Source organism: Prunus avium, chromosome 4 (assembly GCF_965620075.1).
Source record: "Prunus avium chromosome 4, drPruAviu1.hap1.1, whole genome shotgun sequence".
Lineage (NCBI taxonomy): Eukaryota > Viridiplantae > Streptophyta > Magnoliopsida > Rosales > Rosaceae > Prunus > Prunus avium.
The window spans coordinates 22255654-22281282 of record NC_142287.1 but is presented as its reverse complement, the minus strand read 5'-3'; the positions used below and the strand labels follow the sequence as shown (position 1 = coordinate 22281282).

General features: G+C 35.9%; 3 protein-coding genes and 1 non-coding gene across 4 annotated transcripts; 2 read left to right on the top strand and 2 right to left on the bottom strand.

Moving 5' to 3' along the window:
- Positions 1–180: 180 nt before the first annotated feature.
- On the bottom strand, positions 181–8356 carry LOC110751215 (protein disulfide-isomerase 5-3). Its single transcript, XM_088252244.1, has 15 exons — positions 8147–8356; positions 6961–7051; positions 6508–6602; positions 5835–5892; positions 5506–5687; positions 5326–5383; positions 4685–4725; positions 4452–4526; positions 3497–3553; positions 2597–2663; positions 2302–2448; positions 1450–1671; positions 639–791; positions 473–550; positions 181–397 (listed from the first exon to the last, which is right to left on the bottom strand). The coding sequence occupies exons 1-15, from the start codon at positions 8185–8187 to the stop codon at positions 320–322; spliced, it is 1443 nt and encodes a 480-aa protein (XP_088108370.1). The 5' UTR covers positions 8188–8356; the 3' UTR covers positions 181–319.
- Positions 8357–10570: 2214 nt separating this feature from the next.
- Positions 10571–14497, top strand: ETFALPHA (electron transfer flavoprotein alpha). The gene is made up of 8 exons (XM_021951638.2): positions 10571–10846; positions 10987–11169; positions 11371–11582; positions 12139–12302; positions 12564–12722; positions 13153–13205; positions 13759–13899; positions 14270–14497. The coding sequence occupies exons 1-8, from the start codon at positions 10754–10756 to the stop codon at positions 14345–14347; spliced, it is 1083 nt and encodes a 360-aa protein (XP_021807330.1). The 5' UTR covers positions 10571–10753; the 3' UTR covers positions 14348–14497.
- Positions 14498–14884: 387 nt separating this feature from the next.
- TRNAG-CCC (transfer RNA glycine (anticodon CCC)) lies at positions 14885–14955 on the top strand. Its single transcript has one exon. It is a non-coding gene; the product is annotated as a tRNA-Gly (tRNA).
- Positions 14956–21774: 6819 nt separating this feature from the next.
- LOC110751221 (vascular-related unknown protein 4-like) lies at positions 21775–23138 on the bottom strand. Its single transcript, XM_088252552.1, has 4 exons — positions 22898–23138; positions 22386–22751; positions 22147–22215; positions 21775–22010 (listed from the first exon to the last, which is right to left on the bottom strand). The coding sequence occupies exons 1-4, from the start codon at positions 22925–22927 to the stop codon at positions 21873–21875; spliced, it is 603 nt and encodes a 200-aa protein (XP_088108678.1). The 5' UTR covers positions 22928–23138; the 3' UTR covers positions 21775–21872.
- Positions 23139–25629: the final 2491 nt, after the last annotated feature.

Below are 25629 nucleotides of genomic sequence, written 5' to 3'. Positions count from 1 at the left end.
ATCTTATCATCAACCAAACAGAAAAAAACTGTTTGAAAACCCAGAACATCTCACAAATGGCCACATTTTTCGTCTAATTCTTTCTAAAAATAAAAAATAAAGTAGAAGCCAAATGTATAATGCATAAGTTATGAAGCATAAAATCTTCATAAAACTAGTTTTTGTATTGGCAACTCTAACTGGAAAATGTGGCACTTCTCATTGCATTTTTCTACTTTTGTTCTAAAAGGAATATGTCATCGTTAACAAAACAATCCTCACTAAATTAGGTGTTGCAAATAAACAATTCATTGTACACTAACGAAATTTCACCTATCCATCAAAAATTTTTGCCTAGTTCAACCTTTCTCATCATTCTAATAGTGTTGTGCAGAATTGAATCCACTATTCCTGCTACCTGGAACCCAAAGGCCAAAATAAATTAGTACGCAATCTGGAGAGAAGTAAAGAACCAAAGATAGAAGATACTAACCGTGAAAACACCTCCAATTATAGCGCACACGTTCGTGATAAAATGTGAGAAGGATTTCCGATTTTCTGTTATTAACACCTGGGTATAGAAGACAGACAAAGAAAAAGAGATGAGAAGCAAAGAGAGTAAAACTAGTACACAAATACTAAACTGTTTGTTATTAAACCTGCATGGGAGAGAGCTCGAAATGGAATTTTGCAACCGGTACTTGAAGACTTTGCACCAAGCTACTGTGGGCTGTGTACTCATATTCCTCAATTAATTTATGATTTCTTCCTGTTATAACTTCGCTTTTAACTATTTGAAGGTAATGCTCTATCTGCAAATGCAATTACCAGAAATATACTTAAGAAGAGTGTAAACATTAGCAATTCTTCACAAGCCAAATAAACGTCATTAATGATCTATTCAGCTGTAACTTGGAAGTCAATAAACAGGGGTTCCAGGAATATTGTGAGCAGATGCAATAATCAATAAAGTTGAAAGAAACTTACCATAAAAGAAGAGGAAACAACACTCTTTTAGTACTCAAAGAAAATTACCATAAAAAACAATCAAAATTATTTTAGTATTCCAACTCCATCCAGAAGGAAATGTTTGTTGGCTGTAAAGCATCTCTAGGGAGGTAGAATATCAATACAATAAAATGGACAGTTTTAAATGTTATTGGTGAATTTATAAGCCAACATTATAAAATAGGATCACTCAGAAAGAGTAAACACATTTAAAAGCTCAAAAGAGCAGGGACAGATGCATGGACCGTTCAAAAAGTATTTGAACCACAGAGAAATTCTAGAATGAAACATAATATATTGTGTGTGCCACCCATCTCAATGCACCAATATCCATACACCTAAAAATCATGGACATGCAGCTATATGTTGCTGATTTCACTTAAACATTGAGATGCTGATGGACAAACACAGAACAATAGAGAAGCAAACACAATGCCAAGATGTGTAGAGTGACAAACTTACTGTAACATTAGCACCTAGATCACGATGATTTATGAAAGACCGACCATTCAACCTGTCATGGCTTCCACCAAGATAAGGTACCAATCGCTTGACATCACTCATCACCTTAGGAGTAATCATCCTACCGAATGAAAAATGTGATATGACGTGTGACATGTTCATTTGAGAAGCATCGAAGGAATGGGCTCCTGAATGAGCGGAAATGACAAGGTTTCCTGGAACCTGCACAGTAGAGGACAAATCATACCTAAATTCCTACTGAATGATAGTAGCTAAGAGTTTCATTGTTGGCTCAATTGACAGGAGAATTGTGATAATGACATAATGCATTTTACTGGTACCATATTCTCTCTTTTGTTTATTCATGTTAACCATCAAGTACAAGAACTTGCTTAAGGACCTTTTTTTCTCTCTCTTTTGGTAGGACTCATAAGGGTACCAACTACACAACTGTAGCTTAGTTCCTAACACGGCTAAATTTTATTCATGAAGAACCCAAGGCCATCTGTGGCTGTCATGACTGCACATGTGGCTCTCAAGTAGGGCAACTCATATGTGCACCGCTCTGGTAACCAAAATTTGTGCAGTCACAACAACTGCCCCCCTTCGCATTTTTCTCTTTATTCATACCAATTCTACACTTGTGAAGCGCCTCAAGGCATGCTTTGGAAAAAGAAAGAAGGATAAGAGTAGTTGAAACTACCCTTTCATTTCTCCTTTTTCATCGCATTTCCAAGCATGTGAGATGGTTTGGGAGCAGAGAAAGAGATCAAGGAGTTCTGTGGGAATAACAAATTTCATACGTGCTAACATGCCCAATGCTTCTATTAATTTCAATCAATGGAAGATCACCTTCTTCACACGCACATAGCCTTCAATTCTACACCCTCCTGTCAGTGGTGCTGGTCTTTTTGCATTGTCAGTCCCATTGTCAGATTTACCCTCCAAAGCAAGTTTTTGAGCCTCAACAGGGATAGGTGCCACCAAAGTCTCCATTGTCTGCAAGGATGAGAACTTCATATCAGATGGGTTTGCAATCTCAATTGGGGTATTGAACAAAAATTCCATCAACAAGTATTAATAAGTTCAAAGTCAAAGTTAAACAGAGGAAACTGTAAGGCTAATTGAAACTTATGAATGCTTGTACCTTAACCAGACTATCTGTATCTCGATCTCCATAATAAGATTCATGATCATGGTGTCCATGGTCATCCCTGTGACAGAATTCCAGATTAACAAAGGTATAGTCATATGAACAAGACAGGCATGGTCGTGGGGGCAAAAATTTTGACATCTGAATTTGAGAAACAAAGGTATCAAACAAATTACTCAGGGTCTATATACAAGGAAAAAATAAAATAAAAAGGAAACTGAAACAGGGGAGGGGGCGGAGGGAGCGAAGGAGTGAGGGAGAGAGAAATAGACACAGAGAGAGAGAATTGACCTTTATATACTGCTATCATCTTATAAAGCTCATGGAATGAGCAAACTATGCACATAGCTTCACATCACAACCAAGGCATCAGAAATGTCTTGATAAGACCTTATTGGCTCTAAGGTTGCATTTACATAGATGACTTGGAAATTAAGGATTTGGATTTACATTATACATGTAATTCACTATTTACGATAACGTGGATTTCAAATAATCAAGAAAATGTTATTGCGAGTTAACTCACTAATTCACTTAAAAACATAATTTTAATTTCCATATATCAAAACTCTACATTTTCCATTCTTTTGACGTTTGATTTGACACAAACAATTTAAGTCAAAAGTTAAATTCCAAACTCGCATTTAAATCCGTATATTGAAATGAAACCTAAGAGCACATAGAAAGATTCCAAAACTCGGGTGATGTTTAATAAATGCACATACAAGTTATATGAAGATCCAAAGGAAAAAAGTTTTAAATAATTAAATGCAGCCTAGAATAACTAAAACTCCAAGAACAGAAGGAGGAAATAAATGACAACTTGAATATAAATAAATGAATAGACATCAGTTCAAAATAATCTAAAAGTCGGCAAAATTTTGTAGTATTTACCTCACATCACTTCCTTTACGAAAGATACGAATTGATGGATATCCTTGAATGTGATTCCTGATCGTTATAGGGGAAACAAAGTTAATAATATAAAAAATAGGAAGCCAGTGGTACATTAAGCAAACTTGAGAGGTAAGTAAAGAAGAGTACAATAATGTTGTATTTGGGGTAACGTAAGGCAATGACTATTTGAATATGAAAAAAGTTCAAATGGTGGTTCAATTCCAGGATGCTATGACTGATGGCTTAACTGTAGCAATCATACAAAATTAGCATGGGAAAATAAATAGGACAGAGACAGACTAAAACATGAGCACATCCATGTTCCCACCCTGAGGTTAACAGTTCTCTGTTCAAGCAGAAAGAGAGTCAAAACATACTCATGTGTAAGCATGAAGCTTATTGATGAGAACGCTAAACTCAAGATAAAATCTAAAGCTCCAATTGGCATTTCAGAAGACTATGCCCTAGTGCTGTTATTTGAAAACCACCCCAGTTAAGGCAAGGCAGCTTAGAGTACTTGTTGCAAAACCTTCTTCAAAGGTAAGTAGGTTTCTCTTTCATGTTGAGTTTGGACCGCCCTTTCAAGCCAGATAAAAACCCCCCTGATCATTTCAAGTTAAACTTACTGTTTTAAAATTTTATTAATGGTAAATAAAATCTGATATTTACAAAATTATTATTGCAATGCAATAAGTTCCTGCGCTAATTAGTATTCCTTGGAGTTGTCTTTCAGTTTTATTCTCCACTGTAAGTGTTATTAAATATCGCAATTTATAAATCCTTTGTTTCATTGAGGAGAACAAGAAATATTAATTAAACTTTGAGATTTTCTTTATACAACTAATAAGAACTGAAAGTGCATATGTTTGCGGTGTACAATATAAAATCTATTGCAAATCCATAGAAATTAGAAAATCAAGTAGAAAGTAGGAATAACCAATCTAAAATATACCTCTTACACAAGTCACCTTCTTCAGTACAATCTACTTTCGCCAAAAGAATACGCCCATCTATTTCTGGATCATATCTGTTAAACATGGAGGCAAAAGAGAGGGGAGAGAGAGAGAGAGAGGAGTTGTGGACTTCAAATTCTGGACATTGTGTGGCAAAATAAAAAATATTACAGTACCACTTGAAAAATCATAAAATCTGGAAGAAAACAGTATAACTTTCAGAATGAAGCACCTTTCTCTTATTATTTTGGCGGCCTTCTCCCATGAAGGTTTCTGAAAAAGAAAAAAAAGAAGAGAGAAAATGAAGCAGGAACATAATACAAGAAAAAGAAACAAACACAGCAAGAAGATACAGCTTTTGGATGATTTTGACTAAATAGTTCAATTCAATCAACCAAACTTTTAATGCGCACAAGTATCGTTCGACATTTCCATTGAAAATGAAGAAAGGGCACCATGAACCAACTCAAGGATCTTGTGGCTTCTCATATGCGCACGAGTACACACATGATCAAAGGTATAAATGGGGGCAAAACAAGTTTCCAAGATTCAAGACAATGTATGTAATAAGTCAGACGAAACAGTACACATATTACAACCTTTAAGATTTTATCTGTTTTTTTCTTTTGTGGAAAAACTTAAAAGATTTAAATAAGTTGAAGAAATCCTCAGAATGAAAACTGCGACATAATAAGTTTTCCCATCCTAACCTTTGATTTCTGGCTACAAGATGAGATTCTAAATTCTGTGCCATCATGCCATAACCATAAAATATACATACGCAAGTATATAACAAGATTGTATAAAATGATTAATTAACATAGCTAATTTCATCAAAGAAATTTGAGCAATTTGTGAAGCTAATTAATTTACCAGGCGATTGCTCCAGTAGCACCAAGGAGCATAAAAATTAACAACCAAAATTGGATGCCTGCAATAGAATTGTTTAATGCAAAATCAGGAATGGTATTATTTTGCAACATAAAGTCAGAAGTCACCCACATCAGTGGCTTTAAATATGAAAGGTATGGAATTAAAAGTTGGCCTACTTACTGGTGAGTAAACTTTTCAAAAGTTCGAGCGGTTAGTGAAACAGAGCCATCACCAGCATATTCATCACCATCCCCATGCTTAATGTCATGTAAAGCGGGTCCTGAGTGGAACTCAGAGCCGGTGGGTTTTAAATCTGGACCTATAGAGAACTTGCGAATTGTTTTCGTTATATTCAATCTGTTCTGAAAATAAGAGGGCACAAATTCAGGCCAGATGGGTGCCACATCAAGAATATAAAAAATGACTAACAAAGGATCTTTAACAGTAGGGAGCAAAAATCAACAACAGAATAGATAATATAGACAAAACAAAATGAGAGAGAAACTTACTGTTCCCAACACATCACTCACGTCAACGGATGCAAATTCACATGAGAGTGCAGGAAAACTACATGAAAATTGAGATAAAGTTAGTTTTTTAAAATAAATAAAAAATAAGAAAATATGAGAGAGAGAGAGAGAGAGAGAGAGAGAGAGAGAGAGAGGCAAGAGGGAGAGGGAGAGGGAGAGGGAGGGGGTGGGAAGGGAGTTTATATTAGTTGATACTTCAAAAGTGAAAGACTAAGAGTTTCCCTGAGTAACAGAGGGGGTACCCTGATAACCTAATGCTTCGACAATCTAATTGGCTCCTTTCAGCCGAGTAAAGCATTGCCTACAAATTCCCAAGTAATGCACCTAGGAATCATTTGAACCTAAGTAAAGCATGCACATGGAACTCAGGCATCACTTTGTCCACGCTTGATAAGTCCTACAACTCTCAACCATGATATTGATGCCAGTCTTAATATATAATACTACTAAGTATTCATCACATGTGGTTCGGCAGTATCACGTCAAACTAGCATTCAAAAGTTCTGACCATATGTGTCATATATAGGATCTGATTGTGTACCACTGCTGCCTGAAGATAGTGTTGACTCCATATACGAACATAGTAAGCCTAAACATGACTCAATAACTTCATAAACATTGAAAAACATCAATCCAAGCTATGAAACTTTACCTTATATTAAATCCAATACGTAAGAAGTCCCCATCAGAACTCTTGTCAACAATAACAGATGTAGAGGTGCTGAAGGCTAAATAACTATTCAGTTCCTGCAAAATGATCATCGTAAGTACCATCAGATGTAAAGAAATGTCACTATTACTAAATTTAGTAATAAAGTGCCAAAACAGATTACTGAAAAAGGAAAAACGAAAAACAAAAAGATGATGGTAAATATAGACATGATGAGGTACATTAACCACAAGAATATCTTAATGAAAAAAATTATAGAAAAGAAAGAAAACTAATGGAAATTCCAAAGAAAATTTAGAAATAAAAAAAGGTTACACATCCATACAGGACCAAAACAAGCATTAATTGAGAAAAAGGATCATCACTCATTCTCTAAACAGTCAAAGTTTAATACTTTGAATAAGTAACCAACTAAAGATATAGGAGCTGCATTACCATTCCAAATAAAAACATCATGGCAAGAGCTGCTATTATAGATAATCCTGCACCCGATAATGATGCTTCAGTCAAATCTCTTGGAATTTTCCTGGACATAGGAAAACATTTGTAGCATAAATTAATATATACATATATATAAGTATCAGAACAACCACCATAAGTAAAATATTGCACACTAAATTTCCCCACAGGTCTATTTTTCTTTCTCCTGCTATTCACAAGAAACTTTTGAGAAGAGATGCATAGCGATCTCCATCTGTATTACCTATAAACTTTATGTATGTAAAATTAGTTTCTTTAATGCATTAAGAAAATATATACAATTCTAAGCCCATGTAATTTGAAGTTTTTATTTCAATGCACTATGACTCTGAAAGTGGATTCGCTTGCCGATACTTGTTTTGTATCTTTATTTATTTTCTTTTCCCTGGGATTTCTGCCTGCTTTTGCATCCTGTTTCTCTGACTTTTCTCCCCAAAACAATAAGAAGAAAATAATAAAGAGACACAACCAGAAGCTAAAACCAATCAATCTTCTAGTGTGAATGCTTCAACTAAGCACCTCCAAATAATCTGGTAATGCTTCCTTACTCTTAGGTAGTGTTATTGAAATGAACTTTGAAATGGCATGGGCAAATCTATGGAGTGGTTAATTCATTGTTTAGTTGACCAACCCATAAATAAATAAAACAAACCAACAAAATAAAAAAAAGCAAAATAAAATAGGAATTCCATATCAATGCCCATTCCAGAAAATGTAATTGGCAATTATATTCCTCACCAGTTTTGCATCCCTTTCCAATGTTCATCCTAGCAATCAAACACTACAAATTCTTCCAAAAACAACCTAAAACTAACACAACTTACTCGTTCCTACATCAGCCAATCAAGATTATCAACCAAAAGTTATTCTATGCCACCAAACTACTCAAAAGCATCAATCTTTTCAAACTTTTCTACACGATTATTACATTAATCATCAATTCTGATTATAACCCAACAATTACTTCAATTCCATTCGTGCATCTAAGCCATTCATTCTCTAACCCATCATAATTCATAACCCAAATGCACCAACGCAATCACACAATGAACTTGAGCTTTCCATGATCAGATTCAGATTTACACACACAACAGAGCTAATGCACAGTGAAGGGAAGTAAAGGAAATGCGAGAGATCTGACCTGTAGAAATCGACGGACTTGATCTTGCCGGTGGAAATCATGGTGGAGATGAAGGGTGTGGATTTCAGAGCAACAGAGAGCTCTAATCCCAGTTCCCGAGCAATCAAGATGAATGAAATGGGAGAGAGAGCTGCCTTGCCTTCGCCTCTCGCCTCTCGCCTCTCGCCTTAGCTTCTTTCTCTTTCTGCTCTGCCTTCACGTGTTTTTCTATTGATCCTGTGTGCGACGGTGCAGCTTACTTAGTACGGAAAGAAACTATCACTCTCGTACATGGGGCCAGAGTGTAAGTGCGGACCCACCTTTTTTTTATTTATTGATCCTGTGTGCGACGGTGCAGCTTACTTAGTACGGAACGAAACGATCACTCTCGTACATGGGGCCAGATCCAGTGCAAGTGTGGACCCACAATATCTCAATTCTGTAAATTGAATGAGAATAAAGGCTTTCCTTTTTTCGTCCAAAATAAAAATAAAAATAAAAAAGGCTTTCCTTTTTTTTTTTTTTCTTTTTTTATTCTGGTGCTAATTTAGGTAACACGCAATTAGTAGTTGACTTTTCTTATTTTGTAATGTTATTTTTATAGAGATTTTCTATTTAAACCCGGTACTTCTTTTTGTTCACCCCAATACTTAAATCATTAAGTTGTTCGTAATTTGTTTCACAGGAAGAAAACCAGTCAAAGCCTTGCCTTATCGCATATAGATTTCGATAGGTAAAGACACAGCCACATATATTCTTCAAATTTCATTCCTTTTTTCCACCTCCACTTTATTATCCCCTACCTTCCCCAACCACAACCTCCTTCCAACTTCCTGTTTACAAGTTCTTGGAGAAAGGTAAAGTTGTTCTCTTTCTCTAGAAAGTATTAAATTTTGAGTTTGGGGTTCCATTTGTCTGTGTTTTTTTTTACTGGGAACAAAGAAAATTGTGGGGTTTAAATAGAAAATCTCTTTTATTTCTTTTATTTTTTTTATTTTTTTCCAGTTGGGGTGTATTTAATGGTAGTTTGGGAAGATAGTGGGGTTTTCTTAGAAATTGTGAAATTTTAAATTAAAAGATTGGGTGAACTAAGAGAAGTGTGGAGTTTAAATAGAAAATCTCTTTTTATATGGATTTTTTCTAAATCATAAGGGATTATTGAACTCTTATACCTATACTAATTTTATTTCAATAATACTATTTGTATAACATTTATTGACCACTTTGTTGATCACCTCTCTTTCTAGAAATGGATCACACTAATGTATGTGGGATCACTTGTATTAGAGAAGTGGTCATTAGTCAGCAATGTGATCAACATATGTGATACAAATTAACAAAATTCGTTTTATTTTCACTTTCGCTCACTTGGGCGCCAACAAAATTATATTTATTTAAGTTTTTATAAGCAACAACCTTAAATTTTGAGACTTTCATCAAAATGGTATTTCTATTTTTAGTTTAATTATAATCTTCATCCTTTCGGCCATGTGCATAAACTTGATTAGAATAAAGCGCAAAACCCATAATTTCAGAAGATGTGCACATAATATTCATTAGAATCAAGAACCACTAGTGTACGCATTGAAAATGGAGTTTTTATTTATTTATCAAAAATAGCCAAAATTTACCCATCACTTTCATAAATGTCAATTTTTATAAAAACTTTCAAAAAATAGCAAAAAAACTCACTTAAATAGACTTAAATGCCCTCAAAATTAAAATACACATAAATAAATAAAAGCAAGTCAGTGAAGAAAATAGGAGAGTGATATCTTGCAGGCACTGTGATGCATCCATCAGCCAACTCAATAACTTGTTTCGACTTTCCTTGTAATGTGCAATTATATGCACAATTTTCAATTCACTCTATTTCAAGGTTTGGAAACAAAAAATCAATAACCCAATTTTGGTTTGAATAGTTCTTGTATGATTTGAACAACTAATTTTAATATCGACTTTCATAATCTTGGACATGATAATAAAATGGGTTATTTTATTGATCGAAAAGGACCCTCAATTTTTGCCCTAATTTCATTTTGGTCCACCAACTAAAATTTTAATTTCAATAATCCTCCAACTCTCTATTTAGTATTAAAATGGTCCTATCGTCAAAGTCTGTCAATTTTGCCATTAAATTTAAAGGTAAAATCGTCCACATGTTAGAAGCTCCCCCAAATTAGAACCCTAGCTCCAAGAGTTTCAAACATAATACTTAAAAAACTAGGAATTATAATATGGTAAAAAAAGAAGTTAAGGTGGCAAGCTGAAAAAAAAAACATATAATAATGATCACGTGACTTGAATGTGACTCTTTCACGAAAAATCCTATCCGTTTTAACGGAATTTCGGAAAAGAAAAAACTTCGATGTTCAGAAACAAAAGAAGCTGTTTTAAATTATTTTATTTTATTTTCGTTTTTAAAATTTTCTTGCTTTTTTGTTTCACCCTGGGCATTTTCATTTTGTAAACTCAAGCTCACGAATCGCTCTGATTTGATTTCATTGCCCCGCCCGCGGTAAACAGTAGAATAGAAAGATTCAAAACTCAGGTAGTTGTATTCAACCTCCTTCATCGTCAGCATCATCCTCATCATCATCATCCCCAAAGCTAGAGAGAGTGAGAGAGATGGCAAGTGTAGCTGCGCTAAGAGCCTTGAGGAAACGAATCAGTCCTTCCTTCGCGTCACGAATTATCGCTTTCACCTCCGATTCTCGATCCGTAAGTTCACTTTCATTCATTCACCACAAATATTCAAAATTCACTTCAAAATATTTTCAATTAGATATGGCAGTTCAACTATTCAATCTAGTTAATAATTATTTTTTTAATTGTATATAATTTTTCAAATGATTGAATAGATTAGCACACTGGTGTTAGCTGAACACGAAGGTGGTGCTATCAAGCCCCAATCAGTGAGCGCAGTGAAGGCTGCAAAATCTTTAAGCAACGACAATCCTATTTCATTGCTATTGGCAGGCTCCGGCTCTGCCCTTCACGAAGCCGCAGCAAATGCCGCTTCATGTGACCTTTCAGTTTCTGAGGTATCTCAAATGGCGTCGACCGGTTCTTTTTAATCTATGATAAAGTCTTGTGCTTGATGTTGTTTTGGTTGTGTTTTTGCTTATTTCCAAATGGGTTACTGACCCCAATTGATTGAATGGTTTTTTTTTTGTTGGTAAATATTAAATGGGATTTTGAAAATTGTGGAGTGTTATGGTATGTGATCAATTACTGTTGTGTAGGTTCTTGTCGCTGATTCTGATGAATTTAGTCATCCTCTAGCAGAGCCTTGGGCTAAACTGATCCATTTGGTTCAGCAGAAGGGCGGGTACTCACATGTAATCACTGCTTCAGGTTCGTTTGGCAAGAACATACTGCCAAGGGCAGCTGCCCTTTTAGATGTTTCTCCGATCACGGATGTGATTGAAATTTCAGACCCTCATCTATTTGTCAGGTAACTTTGGTTATATGGCTGTTGTTGTGATCATTTCTCCTCTTATGTAAACTGTTGTTTGAAATTTGTTTTTCTTTTGCACGTAATGACTTCAGTGAAAAGAAACAGTACACCTCAATGAAATAGCAATTCACTGAAAATACAACCAATCAAAGCCACTACGGCCGCATTAGCAAAACCATATTATAATTCACCGGACAAGAAAAGCTCTTCAAATCTAAACAGTTTATAGTCAACATTTACATGCGTCCTTACTGTACTAAAAACTCAAGTGCTTTTAATTCTATATTTTTCTGATGTTTTGGCACAAGAGGTTTTTGTCGACCCAATTCCCGATAGGTAAAAACTCAGGGATTTCCCTGCCCAAGTTTCAACTTATCCAAATCAGATGCAAGCCATTTGGCTTGCATCTAGCTCTGGTGTCTTGTTTTACTTTTGGCAAGGTTCTAGACGGGTTTGTTCCATGTTCCTGCATAAGCATCTCTTGGTTGACATGTATCTGTGTTAAATGTCGATTTCATCTGGCTAGAAGTAAGATGATATTTTCATATGGCAGGCCAATATATGCCGGTAATGCACTTTGTACTGTTCGATACACCGGTGCTGGACCTTGCTTGTTGACAGTTAGATCAACGTCCTTTCCAGTGTCCTCCATCTTAGCCGATTCAAAATCAAATGATGCTCCTATCACCCAGGTTGATCTCTCCACCTTTGGTGAAGGTCTGTTTGTCATTTTCTAATCCATAAACTATTTAGTGGCCAAATATACCTTTAAAATTTAATTTATTTAACTAGAATTGTATGTGACTGCTTCTTTGTCCATCTTTGGATTCATTTTTGTGGTAATGCTTCAAAATCAACAGTGTCTTGGGCGATTTTTGTCCATCAAATGGATCTGGCTGATCAATTTGCTAAATTGCTACCTAATTGGCAATTAAAACATAGGCCATCTGTTAACATGGTTTAATATCTCATTTGCAGATTCTGTTGGTAAATCTCGATATGTAAAGCACACATCACAGGATACAGAACGCCCTGATCTTGGGAATGCTCGTGTTGTGGTTACTGGGGGCCGTGCATTGAAAAGTGCTGAAAACTTCAAAATGATAGAAAAACTTGCTGAGAAACTTGGTGCAGCTGGTAATTCCTTGTAAATATTTTTTTTCGTTAGAACTCCAATTTTTTTTTTCCAGCATCTGTATTCTTGTGCTTGTGTTTGTTAGTGCTGTTGGTAATTCCATTGTAATATTTTTCGTGCTTATAACTCCATTCTTTTCTTTCCAGCATCTGTATTATTTTTGGTATTGTTTCTTTGTGTGTGTCTTATTGTTGTTTGCCTCTGCGTGTGTGACTTGTCCCATGACTGTCGTGTGTGCTGATGACCTGTCATGCATCATGCTAATGACTTTCCATGCTTCTCATAACTTTAATATGATATGTAGTTGAGTTGTCATAAATATTATGTTCAGAATTAAAAGAATTTGAACCTTCCATACTTGAACTTACAGGCATATGCTGTTGTTGCAAACGGGTAAGAAAATCTGACATTTCTTTCTTCTCTTTTGCTTAGTTGGAGCTACCCGTGCTGCTGTTGATGCAGGATATGTTCCTAATGAACTTCAGGTAACGTTGACTTTGAAGAATGTATTGACTTCTATGTGTGTATGCCTGCTATCTTTAGCATTTTCAATACACCATAAGCTGGAACTTCACTCATGCTGCTCCCACATCAAGTGTTTCATTTGTAGCCTATTCTTCATGGTATTGAAACTGTCAAAACTCATTTGTTTACTAGTTGACTTTTTTTTTTTGTCTGAATTTACTAGTTGACATTATGCAACACAAAAATAGAAAAATGCTTCAGCTTCTCATCCCAGCTAGAAGGCTTGCAGTGCAGATGCCACATTTGAAGTACTTTTTCTAGTAAACATGCTTTTTTCTTTTTAATAACAGGCAAGACATATTTTGGACTTGAATGCTCACATTATTCACCATATCTCTTCCTAAATCTTAAATATATAAATTGGTGTCATGAATCTTAACCATTTGCACTATCTTGAGGAGATGAAATGCATTGGGTCTCACAGAGGGTGCATATTATAATTAGTCCTATGTTCTGATTTTCAATTTTTTTTTGGTTCTCCTGGTCTTAGAATGTGGTTACTTTGTGTATTAGGTTGGCCAAACTGGAAAGATAGTTGCCCCAGAGTTGTACATGGCTTTTGGTGTTTCTGGAGCCATTCAACACTTAGCAGGCATGAGAGATTCCAAGGTCATTGTTGCTGTGAACAAAGATGCAGAGGCACCCATATTCCAGGTGATGGCTTGAACTCTCTCTCATAATTGTCAAGGTTAATGGTAATTCGTACAGTTGGCCTCTCAGATCTGAAGGTTATGATTCAAGATGCATTCTTTTCAAAGTCTGCAGAATTCAGTCCTCGCTGAAAGAGCCAAAAGGCGAAGTAATTTTTTGCTTCCTCAGCTGCTAAAAAGGGAAGAAAAAAAAAACAAGAACTTAGTTTCTTAAAATGTGGACCATATAATATATTTGGTTTAAGGATTTTTCATTCTGCAAAACTTGTTCCGTATGTAGTTGTCAAGCATTTTTGGAAAGATATGGCATAAATGGATTTACATGCTGCTAATTTTTGCCATTCTAATAATAAACTCTTTGATGTACATTACAGGTTGCTGACTATGGACTTGTAGGCGATATTTTTGAAGTGATACCAGAGTTGCTAGAGAAGATTCCTGAGAAAAAATAAGCTCATAACCTGAACAGTTTAGGCATCCAAAAATGTGCTGCAAGATAGCTGAACATCTTTGTACATCAGAAATTCCATATTTAATAATAGTAACAATATCAGAACCTGGTATTGGAATTTTAATAATACCATCATAATTCTTCTGGTGAATATGCCTTCCCTCAAACAAAATCGTAAAGAAATTGTGTTATATCGAACTTGTGGATTAAATTTACTCCGCATCCATTTTGCAATGATTTCCATTTGGCGACCCTTATAATACTTTTCTAACATTGGGGGCATCCCAGTTGTATCGAGCAACATTATCCTCTCTTCCACGCATTCATAACTATGTATTTTTTAAGAGCCACGACGTCTTCATATTTTAGGAGCTAGATAGAGAGCCGTTATGTGGCCTGAGAAGTTTATTCCCACTAGTCAACTGGTAAATAAATTTCGCGTTCTAATTCTCAGAATCTGTGGATGATGAAGGAAAAAAAAGATATTTGGTAATCTCTTTTCTATAAATATATTGTTTGGTGACATTAGAATAAACCAGCGCATCTGGTGTAGTGGTATCATAGTACCCTCCCACGGTACTGACCAGGGTTCGATTCCCTGGATGCGCAAATTTGTTTTTCTTTTTATATTTCGTTAAAATAAAATAAAACTAATTGCAGAATCCAGAGATTGCTTTTAAAAGTTGCTGTTCAAATGCCACTGCTTTTAAAATAATCGAAATATTTTATTTTTACCAAACACCTTAACTTGCTTAATTTTAAAGTGAAGCAGATTTCTGGCCCAAAAAAAAAAAAAAAAACCAATCCCAAACGAAGCCTTAAAACCTTTTCGGAGAAAATAAAATTCCGGAGTAGGAAAGAGTACCACCTATATTATTGACTAAACATAAGCAATAAAATCCCGGGGTAGAAAATAAGATCCTCGACTCCCCGTTTTATCGGTTTCGGGGAATCCCCATACCTGTCTTCGTTGGGGGGCTATCCCCCATCCCCACCCCGAATCCCCGATTTTTTTTGTATAAAAATATTAATCCTTACATTAAATTATCATTCAATACATTTAATTTAAATATAAAAATCAATATGCAAAATAAGAGTTTCAAAACATGAATCCATGCCGACAATTTATGCTTTGGCAATAGAGGAACTACATGCGAACTCCAAGAAGAGACCTTTATCATTCTTTGATGTTCTAAAATCTAACTAAATATATGATTTCACTCCCTTCACTCTCAAATAGTTTTATGTTTGGAAGACTATAATAATTATCATATCCTATAATAATTGATCCCTAATAGAGAAGAAAGTATTTTTCCAATCTCAACTCCTTCAACGAAAAGCCCCACCAATTTCCAGAAGGATGCTTCCATTGAGTCGATTTTCACTCAAATCGACATTACCCAGGGCTTTCAACTCTCCAATAGTCACAGGAATAGGACCAACAACGAGGAGGAGGAGGAAAAGAGAAAGTGGGAGGGTCAGTGCTATGAAAAGAGAGAGCTATGGGGGAGATTTCTATGGGTTAGGGTAACAAAATATTATATAAAATATATAATTATCCAGTCGGGTTCGGGGATGAGGACGTCAATACCATCCCCGGTCCATACCCATCATGGATTTTTAAAATTTGGGGATCCCCGTACCCAATCTCTGTTTGGCCCTGAAATCTCCCCTTGTTAGGGCCGGGGACCCGACAGGGATTTCAGTCATCCTTAACCACAAAACCCTTAAAACACATCTCATCACTACGTTGTACTATCATAGAAATCCTCTTATGATCTAGAGAAAGCACCATAGTTCTTAGTATAAAGTCAAAACCGTATTGTGGGTATTAGAATAGATCCAACCAAACATATAAACAATAAAATTGTTGAAACACATCTCATCACTACGCATGTATTGTCAAAGAAAGCCTTCTATGATTTAAAGAAAGCATCATAGTTCTTCTTAAAGAATCAAAAACGTATTGTGGGCATCAAAACAGATCTAGCCAAACACCAACCGCCACCTCCAATTTTCTTAATCAAGAACCCCAGCTGACAAGCAGGGGAGACCAAGATTGGCCTCATAGCATGAAGAAATTTCATAAGAAAGATCTATAGAATTGGAATGTTCACCGATTGCTAAGCCCATAAACGTTCGAGATGAGAATTATCAAGGAGACCTTGGGAACCCCTTTAGGCTGGTCTCCTCCGCCTTGTCAACAAAGTCCTCGACACAAAAATATGCTTACCAGAAAAAGCCATGCCATTAACAATCAGATGCCCAACACTGGTTTCTGCACGCTTCCGATTCCCTCTTGATGTGGCATACTTGGCACCCCTTGAGCAAAAGAGGTTAGGAATGGCAAAAATCCCCGTGGGGGCGGGTCCCCGTTGGGTCCCCGACCCTAACGGGGGGAGATTTCGTGGCCAAACGGGTATCGGGTACAGGGATCCCCGAACTTGAAAAATTCCCGACGGGTATAGGGAGGGGATGGTATTGACGTCCCCATCTCCGAACCCGACCCGAAAATATATATTTTTATATTTAAATAAATAAATATATAATTATAATATTTATGTTTAACCCTAAGTTAACCTCCCTCTCCTAATTCTTCCTAATCTTATTTGGATTTTCATATTGATGTGATTTTGAATAGTTGAGTTGAACTTTATCCTTAATTTGAATGTGTTGAATGATAATTTAATATGAAACTTAATGTTGAAATGTATGATAAATATTTTTTATGCAAAAAAAATCGGGGATTCGGGACGGGTATGGGGGATAGTCCCCCGACGGGGATGGGGACGAGGATTCCCCGAAACCTATTAAACAGGGATTGGTTCAGGGATGGGGGCGGGGATGGAGAGCGGGGACGGGGATGATATTGTCATACCCGGCCCCTACTCGGCTCGTTGCCATCCCTAAAAGAGGTGGTCACTTGCCTTAGCAGTGATTCCAAATTAAGGACTCTTTTCTGATCTCCCCAATCCAAGCATACCGTCATGCTCGGAACGACGTGGAGATCATTCTAGATCGAAAATCGGTCACTAAACTAGGGCCCTGTGAGACCCTGAATATTTTGAGATGCTTAGAAAATAGTTCATAATTTTCAAAGAATTTTATAAAAATTTGAGAGTTGATTTGGATTAATTTGGTTTGTGGTTTATTAGAAATGAACAAGAAAATATGTAAAATTTTGTGGAAGTCAAATGGTAGTTTTAAAAGTCATAAGATGAAAGTACATTTAATTACGAGTTCGTAGCATTTTTCTGGAATTTTTCTGGGGCCCTAATGAATTTCTAATGAATATTCAAATTGGTCCATTCAGAGAGTGACACATGGCAACTGCCGGTTGGATTACTTGAAATAGAGTAAAAAAAATCTTAGAGAATTGCTGGATAAGAAGCCCAAAGTCGGCTGGGCCTTCTTTCTTCTTCTCCTTCGATACGTACATGTTCAAACGAAAGAATTGTCTTCAAAATCTTCAGAAAATCATATCATTAGTTATAGAGCTCCGATTGATGAACGGTTTTCACCTATGTGATCGTCAGATTGAGCCCAACAATCAAAGGTATATTTTGGGGGCTGTTTTTCAGGTTTTTAAATTCTTTCAATTCGGAGTTTTTGAGTTTGTAAGGTTATTTAAGTTGTTTGTTGTAAGTGGAATAAAGATTGACAATGAATTCAGAGAAAGTGAGATATAGATTTAAGGGGGTGTATCCAATTCATACTTATAAAAACTTTTTTTAAGTGAGTGACTTTCATAGAGTTGATAAAAGTCACTAGTAAATTGGCAAGACTTTTGCTCTTAACAATTAGTCTTAAAAGTATGGAAAAGTCATTCATTTAATAAGCTTTTTAAAAGTCATTAACTTTTTGGATACCACCAAACTTTTAAATACTCTTTAAAAGTTATAACTGGATACCACCAAACTTTTAAATACTTTTTAAAAGTCACAATTGAATACCATTAGACTTTTATACACTCTTTAAAAGTCTAAATTGAATACCTCCAGACTTTTAAACTCTATAAAAGTCATTAAAAGTTTGAATTGGATACACCCCCCTTAGGTTGGTTTGATTGCTGGAATATTGTACAGAGTTCATGTTCATGAGATTTTGTGTTTTTTTTGTTATCTGCTTGGGACAGGGCTCGTGGGATTAGGCGATTAGGTATAGGGAGTTGGTACGGGAAAGCTTTCCCACGGCGCCACCACTATGGAAGTGGATTAACTTGACTCCTACAACTACTCAACAACTAAAGTCTAGGGACATGCAAACTCCTACAATTATGCAGCAACTAATAAACATGTAACCACTAATACCAACTCATGAATGGACCCACTTTGGAGAGAGCATGTGACAATTTTGGAGTTTGTTGCATAACTTGAGTGATTTGGATAAATTATATGAGGTTTAATTGTGTAAATGGTATTGAGAAGGAGATTGGAAGAAGAAACTTTGGAATTTGGCCTGGGAATTAACTGGATTCGCAGCAGGGACCTGTGTGCAAATTATTATGCAATTTTTGGGGCAGTTTTGTCATTTATCAAACGTTAATTATTGAAAGTTCTAGGGACAGATTTGTAACTTTAGTCAAATGAAGGCCTCTAATGAAATTGGAGTAGAGTTAAGGGGGAATGTAAGGAACCCTAGTTATAAAGAAATTGGATAGCATTTAATTACTACTTACGGGACAAATAGTAACACTTTTTTTTGTTGGAATAGGAACTCCGGTTACCGTGAGACTTGTATTTCATTGTGGTGTTGGCGAGGCATGTCTTTTTCTTAGCATGGAATCTAGGTAGGGAGTTTCTTGGGGAAACCTTTACGGAGGTTGATTTAATTAAATTTCGTGAATATTATATGATTGTATGATATTGTTAAATGATGAAATTCTTGATATTAATTTGTTGATGCACTTGAGATGGTTTGAGCATGTAATATTGTTTCTCTTGGATGTTTATGAACTCTTGGATATAAATTTAATTTTGGAATATGAATATTGATGATCAGTGATTATCATTTGGTTTAGATGCATTTCAAATGTGATTGGTGAAAGAGAGAATTATTTGAGAAATTATTCATGTGAGTGGTGATTATTGGAATTCTTGGGTTGATTAAGTAATTATGGAAGAGAGTATTGGAAAGTTTCTTTTGGGTGGTTGAGTCTAACTCTTGGTAGGTACCAAGTTCCAGGGATCCCACAGTACACATGATTTTTGTTCAGTTATATGAATTAACGGGAATATACGAGAAGTTTGCATTGCACTCATGTATTACTATTGTTGATTTGGTGCGTGACTATATGATGCCACAACACTTAATTTTGTGTTATCAATCTACTGTGATAAGGTTTTATGTCCTTACTGGGCTGTTAATGCTCACACCTCAAAATATTTTTTGATAGGTTTGTGAACTAGAGAACTAAGAAGTTAGGTGAGTTGAGATAACTTATAGCCTAAGAGGAAGCATATCATGTTTAGGTATATATTTTTGGATATTCTTTGGGAAGGTTGACCTTTTGGTCTTCTTTTATTTATTTTACTTTATTATCATGCACTGAGTTTAAGATTTTACCTTACCCCAAGTTCGGGGCGTGACATGTCCATGCCACCGACAACGGCAGTGGTTTGGGGTAGGTTTTCGGTGACAGAAAAACTCAACATCGTTGGGAAAGACTTATACCAAAAGCTGAAGCACAACTAGGGGAACAATCTTTACTCTTGGACCCCGACCAAAAAGTGGTCGGATTAGCCTGAAAACGGCCAAACCAGTGAAGGTTTGTGACCAAAATTTCTTAATCGGGTCGGGTCGGGTTTTCAAGGGAAAGTGCTAAGGAGGAAGAAGGCTACTTTTTGCAAGGAATATCGCGGCCTAGGTTGGCCAGAGTTGCACCAAAAAAGCTTTGAAACTGGCGACACTGTAGCATCGACTCCGACGACTTTCTAAGTTGTTTCTACTTCGTGTAATAGCATATCGAAGTGATTCTTTGGCCATATGTGCTCGCTGGTTGGAGGGGAAGATTTTCCGATCGGTGCCCTGCCCTATGACAACTGGACGACGCCGAAATCTTGTCGGGAAGACAAGGAGGCGTTGTGGGCTTTTTTTTTTTTTTTTTTGGTATGCAAGAGAGAGGAGAGAAAATCGGGGAGAAATGACAGAAAATCGGGGAGAGTGAAGAGTGAAGAGAAAGTGAGGAGAGAGAAAGTGAGGAGAGAGAAACTGTCGCAAGTTTAAATAATCTGACTTTTCCCAAAAATTATAGTTGTAGCACTGCACTTTCGTTGACCTTAACTTCTTCGTTTTAACTCCGCTCAATGCATAGTACATGTCTACGAACTCGTGAGAGCAAGCTCTATGTAGTTGAGCAAATAAAATTCCAAAAATCAGTTCCGAACAAAAAGTGAACCCTAAACCATTTAAAAAAATCCTAGGGACAAAACCGTCCAATTATGTTAAAATTTCGAAAATTAAAATTAAAATTGAAATCGGGATAGGATGTTACACACATCATTCTGCCTAAGTAGAATGAATTCGTAAAACTTAAATACACATATTAACCGTTAATGCCCCACCTTGTAGTCACTAGACTAGGTGTTTTAGTATCACACAATAATTTTTCGTGATTGTATTAACGAGGATTCTTCTATTGAGCTAGAACATATCCGCTTTGAATCCATGAAGGTTACGTGCAAAGGAATTAAGAAGACATTGCATGGAATTTTTCTTCTTCTAGTGTTACAAAAAGCTTATAAGAGGCTTTGAAAAGCTTTACTACTCTCTTGACCTTAAGCCGGAAATTTGGAAAGCATAGTTGATAGTTGTGGTGGGTTGTAAAGAAGAGAAGATCTCAATCGAGTAGGTAGAGAATGTCAACCTATTTTCCTCATATAATTCACTGGCGGTGACTTTGTTTTCATTTTATTTTATTGTGCATCAATGAGAAAAAGCAAACTGCAAAAGAAATAAAAATCAATATAACAACAATATCAAATTCCTCGTGCGTTGACAAAAACAACTTCAAAACAATTTTTTTTAAAATTTTCAACAAACAGAAGAAAAATCCATTTATTTTTTTAAATTAGGACTTCTTTTGTCAAAAAAAATTAGGAAATTAGGTTTGCGAATGTGAATGCCTAGCTAGTAGATTTGATGCATGAATTAAATGCAGAATGTATAGAGCTACTTTTTTGTACGACAGAGAATTGGATTTAATTTGATACACCATTGATCTTGTAGATGATAATATAATTATTTTATTGTTCTTTGATGATATTTATCCAATATTCAGTATGGTGGACAACTGGTTTTGTTCTGTTCTTACTGAAAATAATGATTCATAAAGTATGTCCCTTCCTCCATAGCATATGATAAAAGCGCTCGATCATAATATATATACACCATCAATCAAGTATCATTTTAGGATATGATTTTTTGAGAGAGAGAGAGAGAGAGAGAGAGAGAGAGATGTATGTATATTCACTGCCATGCAGTACAAGTAATGGATATGGATGATGACATTGACAAGAATTAATAAATCACCCAAAATAGTTTGCTACCACAGAGAAAGGAACTAAGCAAAGTCCTCTTTTCTTCAGGTCTGTGCAGTCACTTTCCCTCCCAATAAAGCCCAATTCATTTCTCTCATCTACCAGCCCAGAAGTACTTCCTTTCTCCTATAACAACAAAATTTCAAAACACAATCAGGTACAGATATAAATTAATAACGCATTGTTTCCAACAACAAAAAAAACAGAAGAAATAAAAGACAATGAAAAGAAAAAGAATGGTAATAATTAATTGCTGTTTTACCGTATAAGATATGTCTGTGTTATTGTTTTGCTGTGTTGGTCTCACATCTGACTGGTTTAGATTAAAAACCTATTGACAAGAGCGAAATGAAAATTAATTAAATCTTTAAAAGGCTGAATATAAATTAAAGTTTTCTTTTGGTAAGCATAAATTAAACATTTGACTTGAAATTAACAAGATTAAAAAAGCATTAGACCAACAAAAAAGAAGAAGAATTAATTAGGAATTAGGATCCTCACCTTGGGACTATTTACCGGAGAGCTGGCCGTATCCTCCAAAGCATCATCAAGCAAAGCTTCTTTCGTTTTTCTCCTGTCGAATCCGAAACTTGATCTATTATCGAACCCTAAAACTTCTCCATTAATAGCACTCAACTTTCTGGTAACCGCAGAAGCGGCATCGGAGATTATGGAAGAGTTTTCATAAACATATGAGGAGAAGGAACTGCGTTCATCATCATCCCCATCATCATTATTGCTTGTCAAGAAATCTTCCAAGTACATAGTCCAACTACTCTCCTCAGGGGACTCATGAGAAGTGGCTCTTGTATTATCAGAAGACACAGATTTTCTCATCATAGAGTTCATAGAGTGATGATCTTCCATCTGTGTAATAGGGTTTTGAATCAAGAAGATGATGATGAAAATAGGAAAATATATACAGCAAATAGTGTTGGGGAATTCAAGAAAACAAGGCTTGAGAAGAGTAGCTATATATAGTAGAGTAAGTAGAGAACAAAGGGAAATTATACATAGCCTTGGAATCTTGATGTAGGGGCCATATGATAAGAGGAAGTAGGAGAAAAATTTGGCTGCAACAACTGCCTCTGAGAGAGAGGGTTTGACCTTTGTGGTGTAAGGTTAGATATACACCAACAGAGAATTTGCCAAATTTTTCTAGGGAGTGGACTTACCTTTCCACTAAATTTGTGTTGAATGAGTCACTTAAATTATATGTACTCACAGAAGACTTTGGACTAGTTCTTTGCTCATTTTATTATATCTCAGCAGAGCAGGAGAAGTTATTTGTATATTTAAAGAGTTTGATAAACTGTAGTAGTTATCTAATCATTCTCTTCCCACAGAAGATATGCCCCACCATCAACAATTTTAATTATGATTTGAAGATGACATTCCATGAAAGTGGGATTAGTGTCGACAATAAGCCCATATATCACATTGTAGTTCTTAATTATGTTATGTGGAAATGTAGCACTATTAGCCAATTGACAATATCGATAAAATATTGATACTTTATTTAAGTCATCTCGAGATTGTCTGGACTGTTTACTATGGAAATAATGAGAAAATATCAACAATATATCAAGACGACATCGCTATGATCGATGAGACTATTTGTAAAGTATTACTATTTGAAAATTTTACTATGATAATAATGGTATTGGAGAATATTTCATAAAAGAAAAAACTAAAATTAAAACTTCCAGAGCCTTTGATATTAATATAATTGCATCGGATCATTGTCGCCTCATCAGGTGGGTAGCTTGATGCCAATACATAATTAACAACTTTGCTGGCTGCTCAATATCTCACGAGAAGAGAAGAGAGCAATGTATTTGGCCACCATGTTAGGACTTGAACTTGTTTCTATATAGATCATCCGTTGAAAACTTGAAAGCATATATGCACACCTCCCATCAATGGATAGAATAGAATGATGTATTCAATTATATTAAAATAAATGTTCAAAATTGTTAATGACTTTGGCCTTCCTTGCCATTGTCAATACTTTGTTTAAGGCTTGATCTGTTCTCGGCCTTGTTTTGCTATGTGATTATGTCGCATATACGCGCGAGTCCAATCATTATGTTCTTTCTTTTGGCCGATCGAACAAAAAGAGTTTAAGCATTTATAAATAAAAAAAAACTTTAAGTACATCAAATAGTCAAGTAGGATTGTCTCTCCAATCTCCACTTCTTAAGGATGGGGGAACAATGCTCAGAGCGTCCTGCATTGGAGGATAGAAGCTTTGCATTAGTCTTTAAAAGCTCTTGAAACTCTCCATCCATCGCCAATTGGTTATGGATTGAATGCTCATATAAAGTCCAATAAAAAAGTAAAAAAATTAGATGAAGTCATCGAGAAATAGATAGCAACTTTACACTCCCATTGTGGCCGTTTGCCCTTGAAATATTGAGATATATACCTTAAGAAATTCACTAATCAATTAAGAAGATCCAGTAATTTCCAAGAAAATCCTTTCATGCAAAGCACATGATGGCTCTCAAAAATTGTCTCCACCATGGGAGAAACCTTTGCCTAGGATAGTGAGTTGTGATCGATGTCCACCGCCTGACCTAGACTTTGGTCCTTGTGTATGAAAACATTTCAACTGTCATTTGGTGATCTTCTAATCTATAATTAATCCCATGTCTTTTAGCAACTTTTTGCCTAAACTATAAGGGGCTAGCCCAGGCAAGAGGCCCCCTAGGCCCCCAATCTCGTTTCCAACGGCCAAGGGTTGCCAGGGGAAACGCTGGACTCCACCAGTCCGGGCAAGGCCTAAGGCAAGACTTGTCTGGACTGCTGCCTGGGCAAGATGACTTAATGCTGACGTCATTGTGACGTTAGCTGTCATTGATCAGTAAATCATCATTTTCCACTAACTAGACCCGTTGGCATGTCTTAGCCACTTTAATTTAAGCACTCATACTCTCTCTCTCTCTCCAATTTTATATTACATTGCATAAGCGGAACCATGTCTTAATGGTTGGTTAACCTATCATTATTGACTTTGCATCATTCTTATGACGTTCTTTAGTTGAAGATTATATGTAGATTTCTTTCAATAAAGAAAACAATATACTCTATTATATCTCTCAATCATGCCCCCATTAAAAGGGCTTAAACCTACCCTCTTCTCCTATTAGTTGATGGGTACCAATCAATTAATCCACAAGGAATCTAATTAAGGCAGCACATTCGCTCTACATGTGCCACATTCACTTTCTAAGCATCAATCTATGAAGGCTTTAAATAGATTAATAAAGCATGATATATAATTAACCAAAATTTGGGTGGTTCTTAGAGGCCCCCCCGTGAGAGGACAACAAATTTCCATATTAGTTTAACTTGTACAAAAATCTGAGGAGGTGACGGGTCTTTTTCCAATGACATGGAGAAGTGATGGATATTTGAGGGCACTACTTTGGTGGGTCCCAACAAACACATGATTCTTTGAGAAACTGTTCCTGAATTTAGGTCAAATGCTTTGTGTGTTCGTTTTCAAAGATGTAATCTAATCATGGATTCTTTTGTCATAGTTAGAGGAATGGTTCTTTCAGGGTTCGATTGTCATTGCCATACTTGGCTATAAAAAAAGCATATATATATAAATGAAATGGCACATGGGCATTCATGCACGTGTGCCCTACCAGTTGCTTTGCACATGCCACCACATGCATGTTTGGTTTGGCCACGCAGACAAAATGAGTCACCAAACCAAACTTTATATTATGTTTGT

Excerpts from the sequence above, each read along its gene's own strand:
- LOC110751215 (XM_088252244.1), bottom strand. The coding sequence starts at position 8,187 with ATGATTTCCACCGGCAAGATCAAGTCCGTCGATTTCTACAG. Across the intron at positions 7,052-8,146 it reads AAGTCCGTCGATTTCTACAG|GAAAATTCCAAGAGATTTGA; the intron begins GTCAGATCTCTC and ends TCCTATGTCCAG. Across the intron at positions 398-472 it reads TAATTGGAGGTGTTTTCACG|GTAGCAGGAATAGTGGATTC; the intron begins GTTAGTATCTTC and ends TTTGGGTTCCAG.
- ETFALPHA (XM_021951638.2), top strand. The coding sequence starts at position 10,754 with ATGGCAAGTGTAGCTGCGCTAAGAGCCTTGAGGAAACGAATCAGTCCT. Across the intron at positions 12,303-12,563 it reads TCTCTCCACCTTTGGTGAAG|ATTCTGTTGGTAAATCTCGA; the intron begins GTCTGTTTGTCA and ends TCTCATTTGCAG. Across the intron at positions 13,206-13,758 it reads ATGTTCCTAATGAACTTCAG|GTTGGCCAAACTGGAAAGAT; the intron begins GTAACGTTGACT and ends TTTGTGTATTAG.
- LOC110751221 (XM_088252552.1), bottom strand. The coding sequence starts at position 22,927 with ATGGCCCCTACATCAAGATTCCAAGGCTAT. Across the intron at positions 22,216-22,385 it reads CTCCGGTAAATAGTCCCAAG|GTTTTTAATCTAAACCAGTC; the intron begins GTGAGGATCCTA and ends TCTTGTCAATAG. Across the intron at positions 22,011-22,146 it reads ACACAGACATATCTTATACG|GAGAAAGGAAGTACTTCTGG; the intron begins GTAAAACAGCAA and ends TTGTTGTTATAG.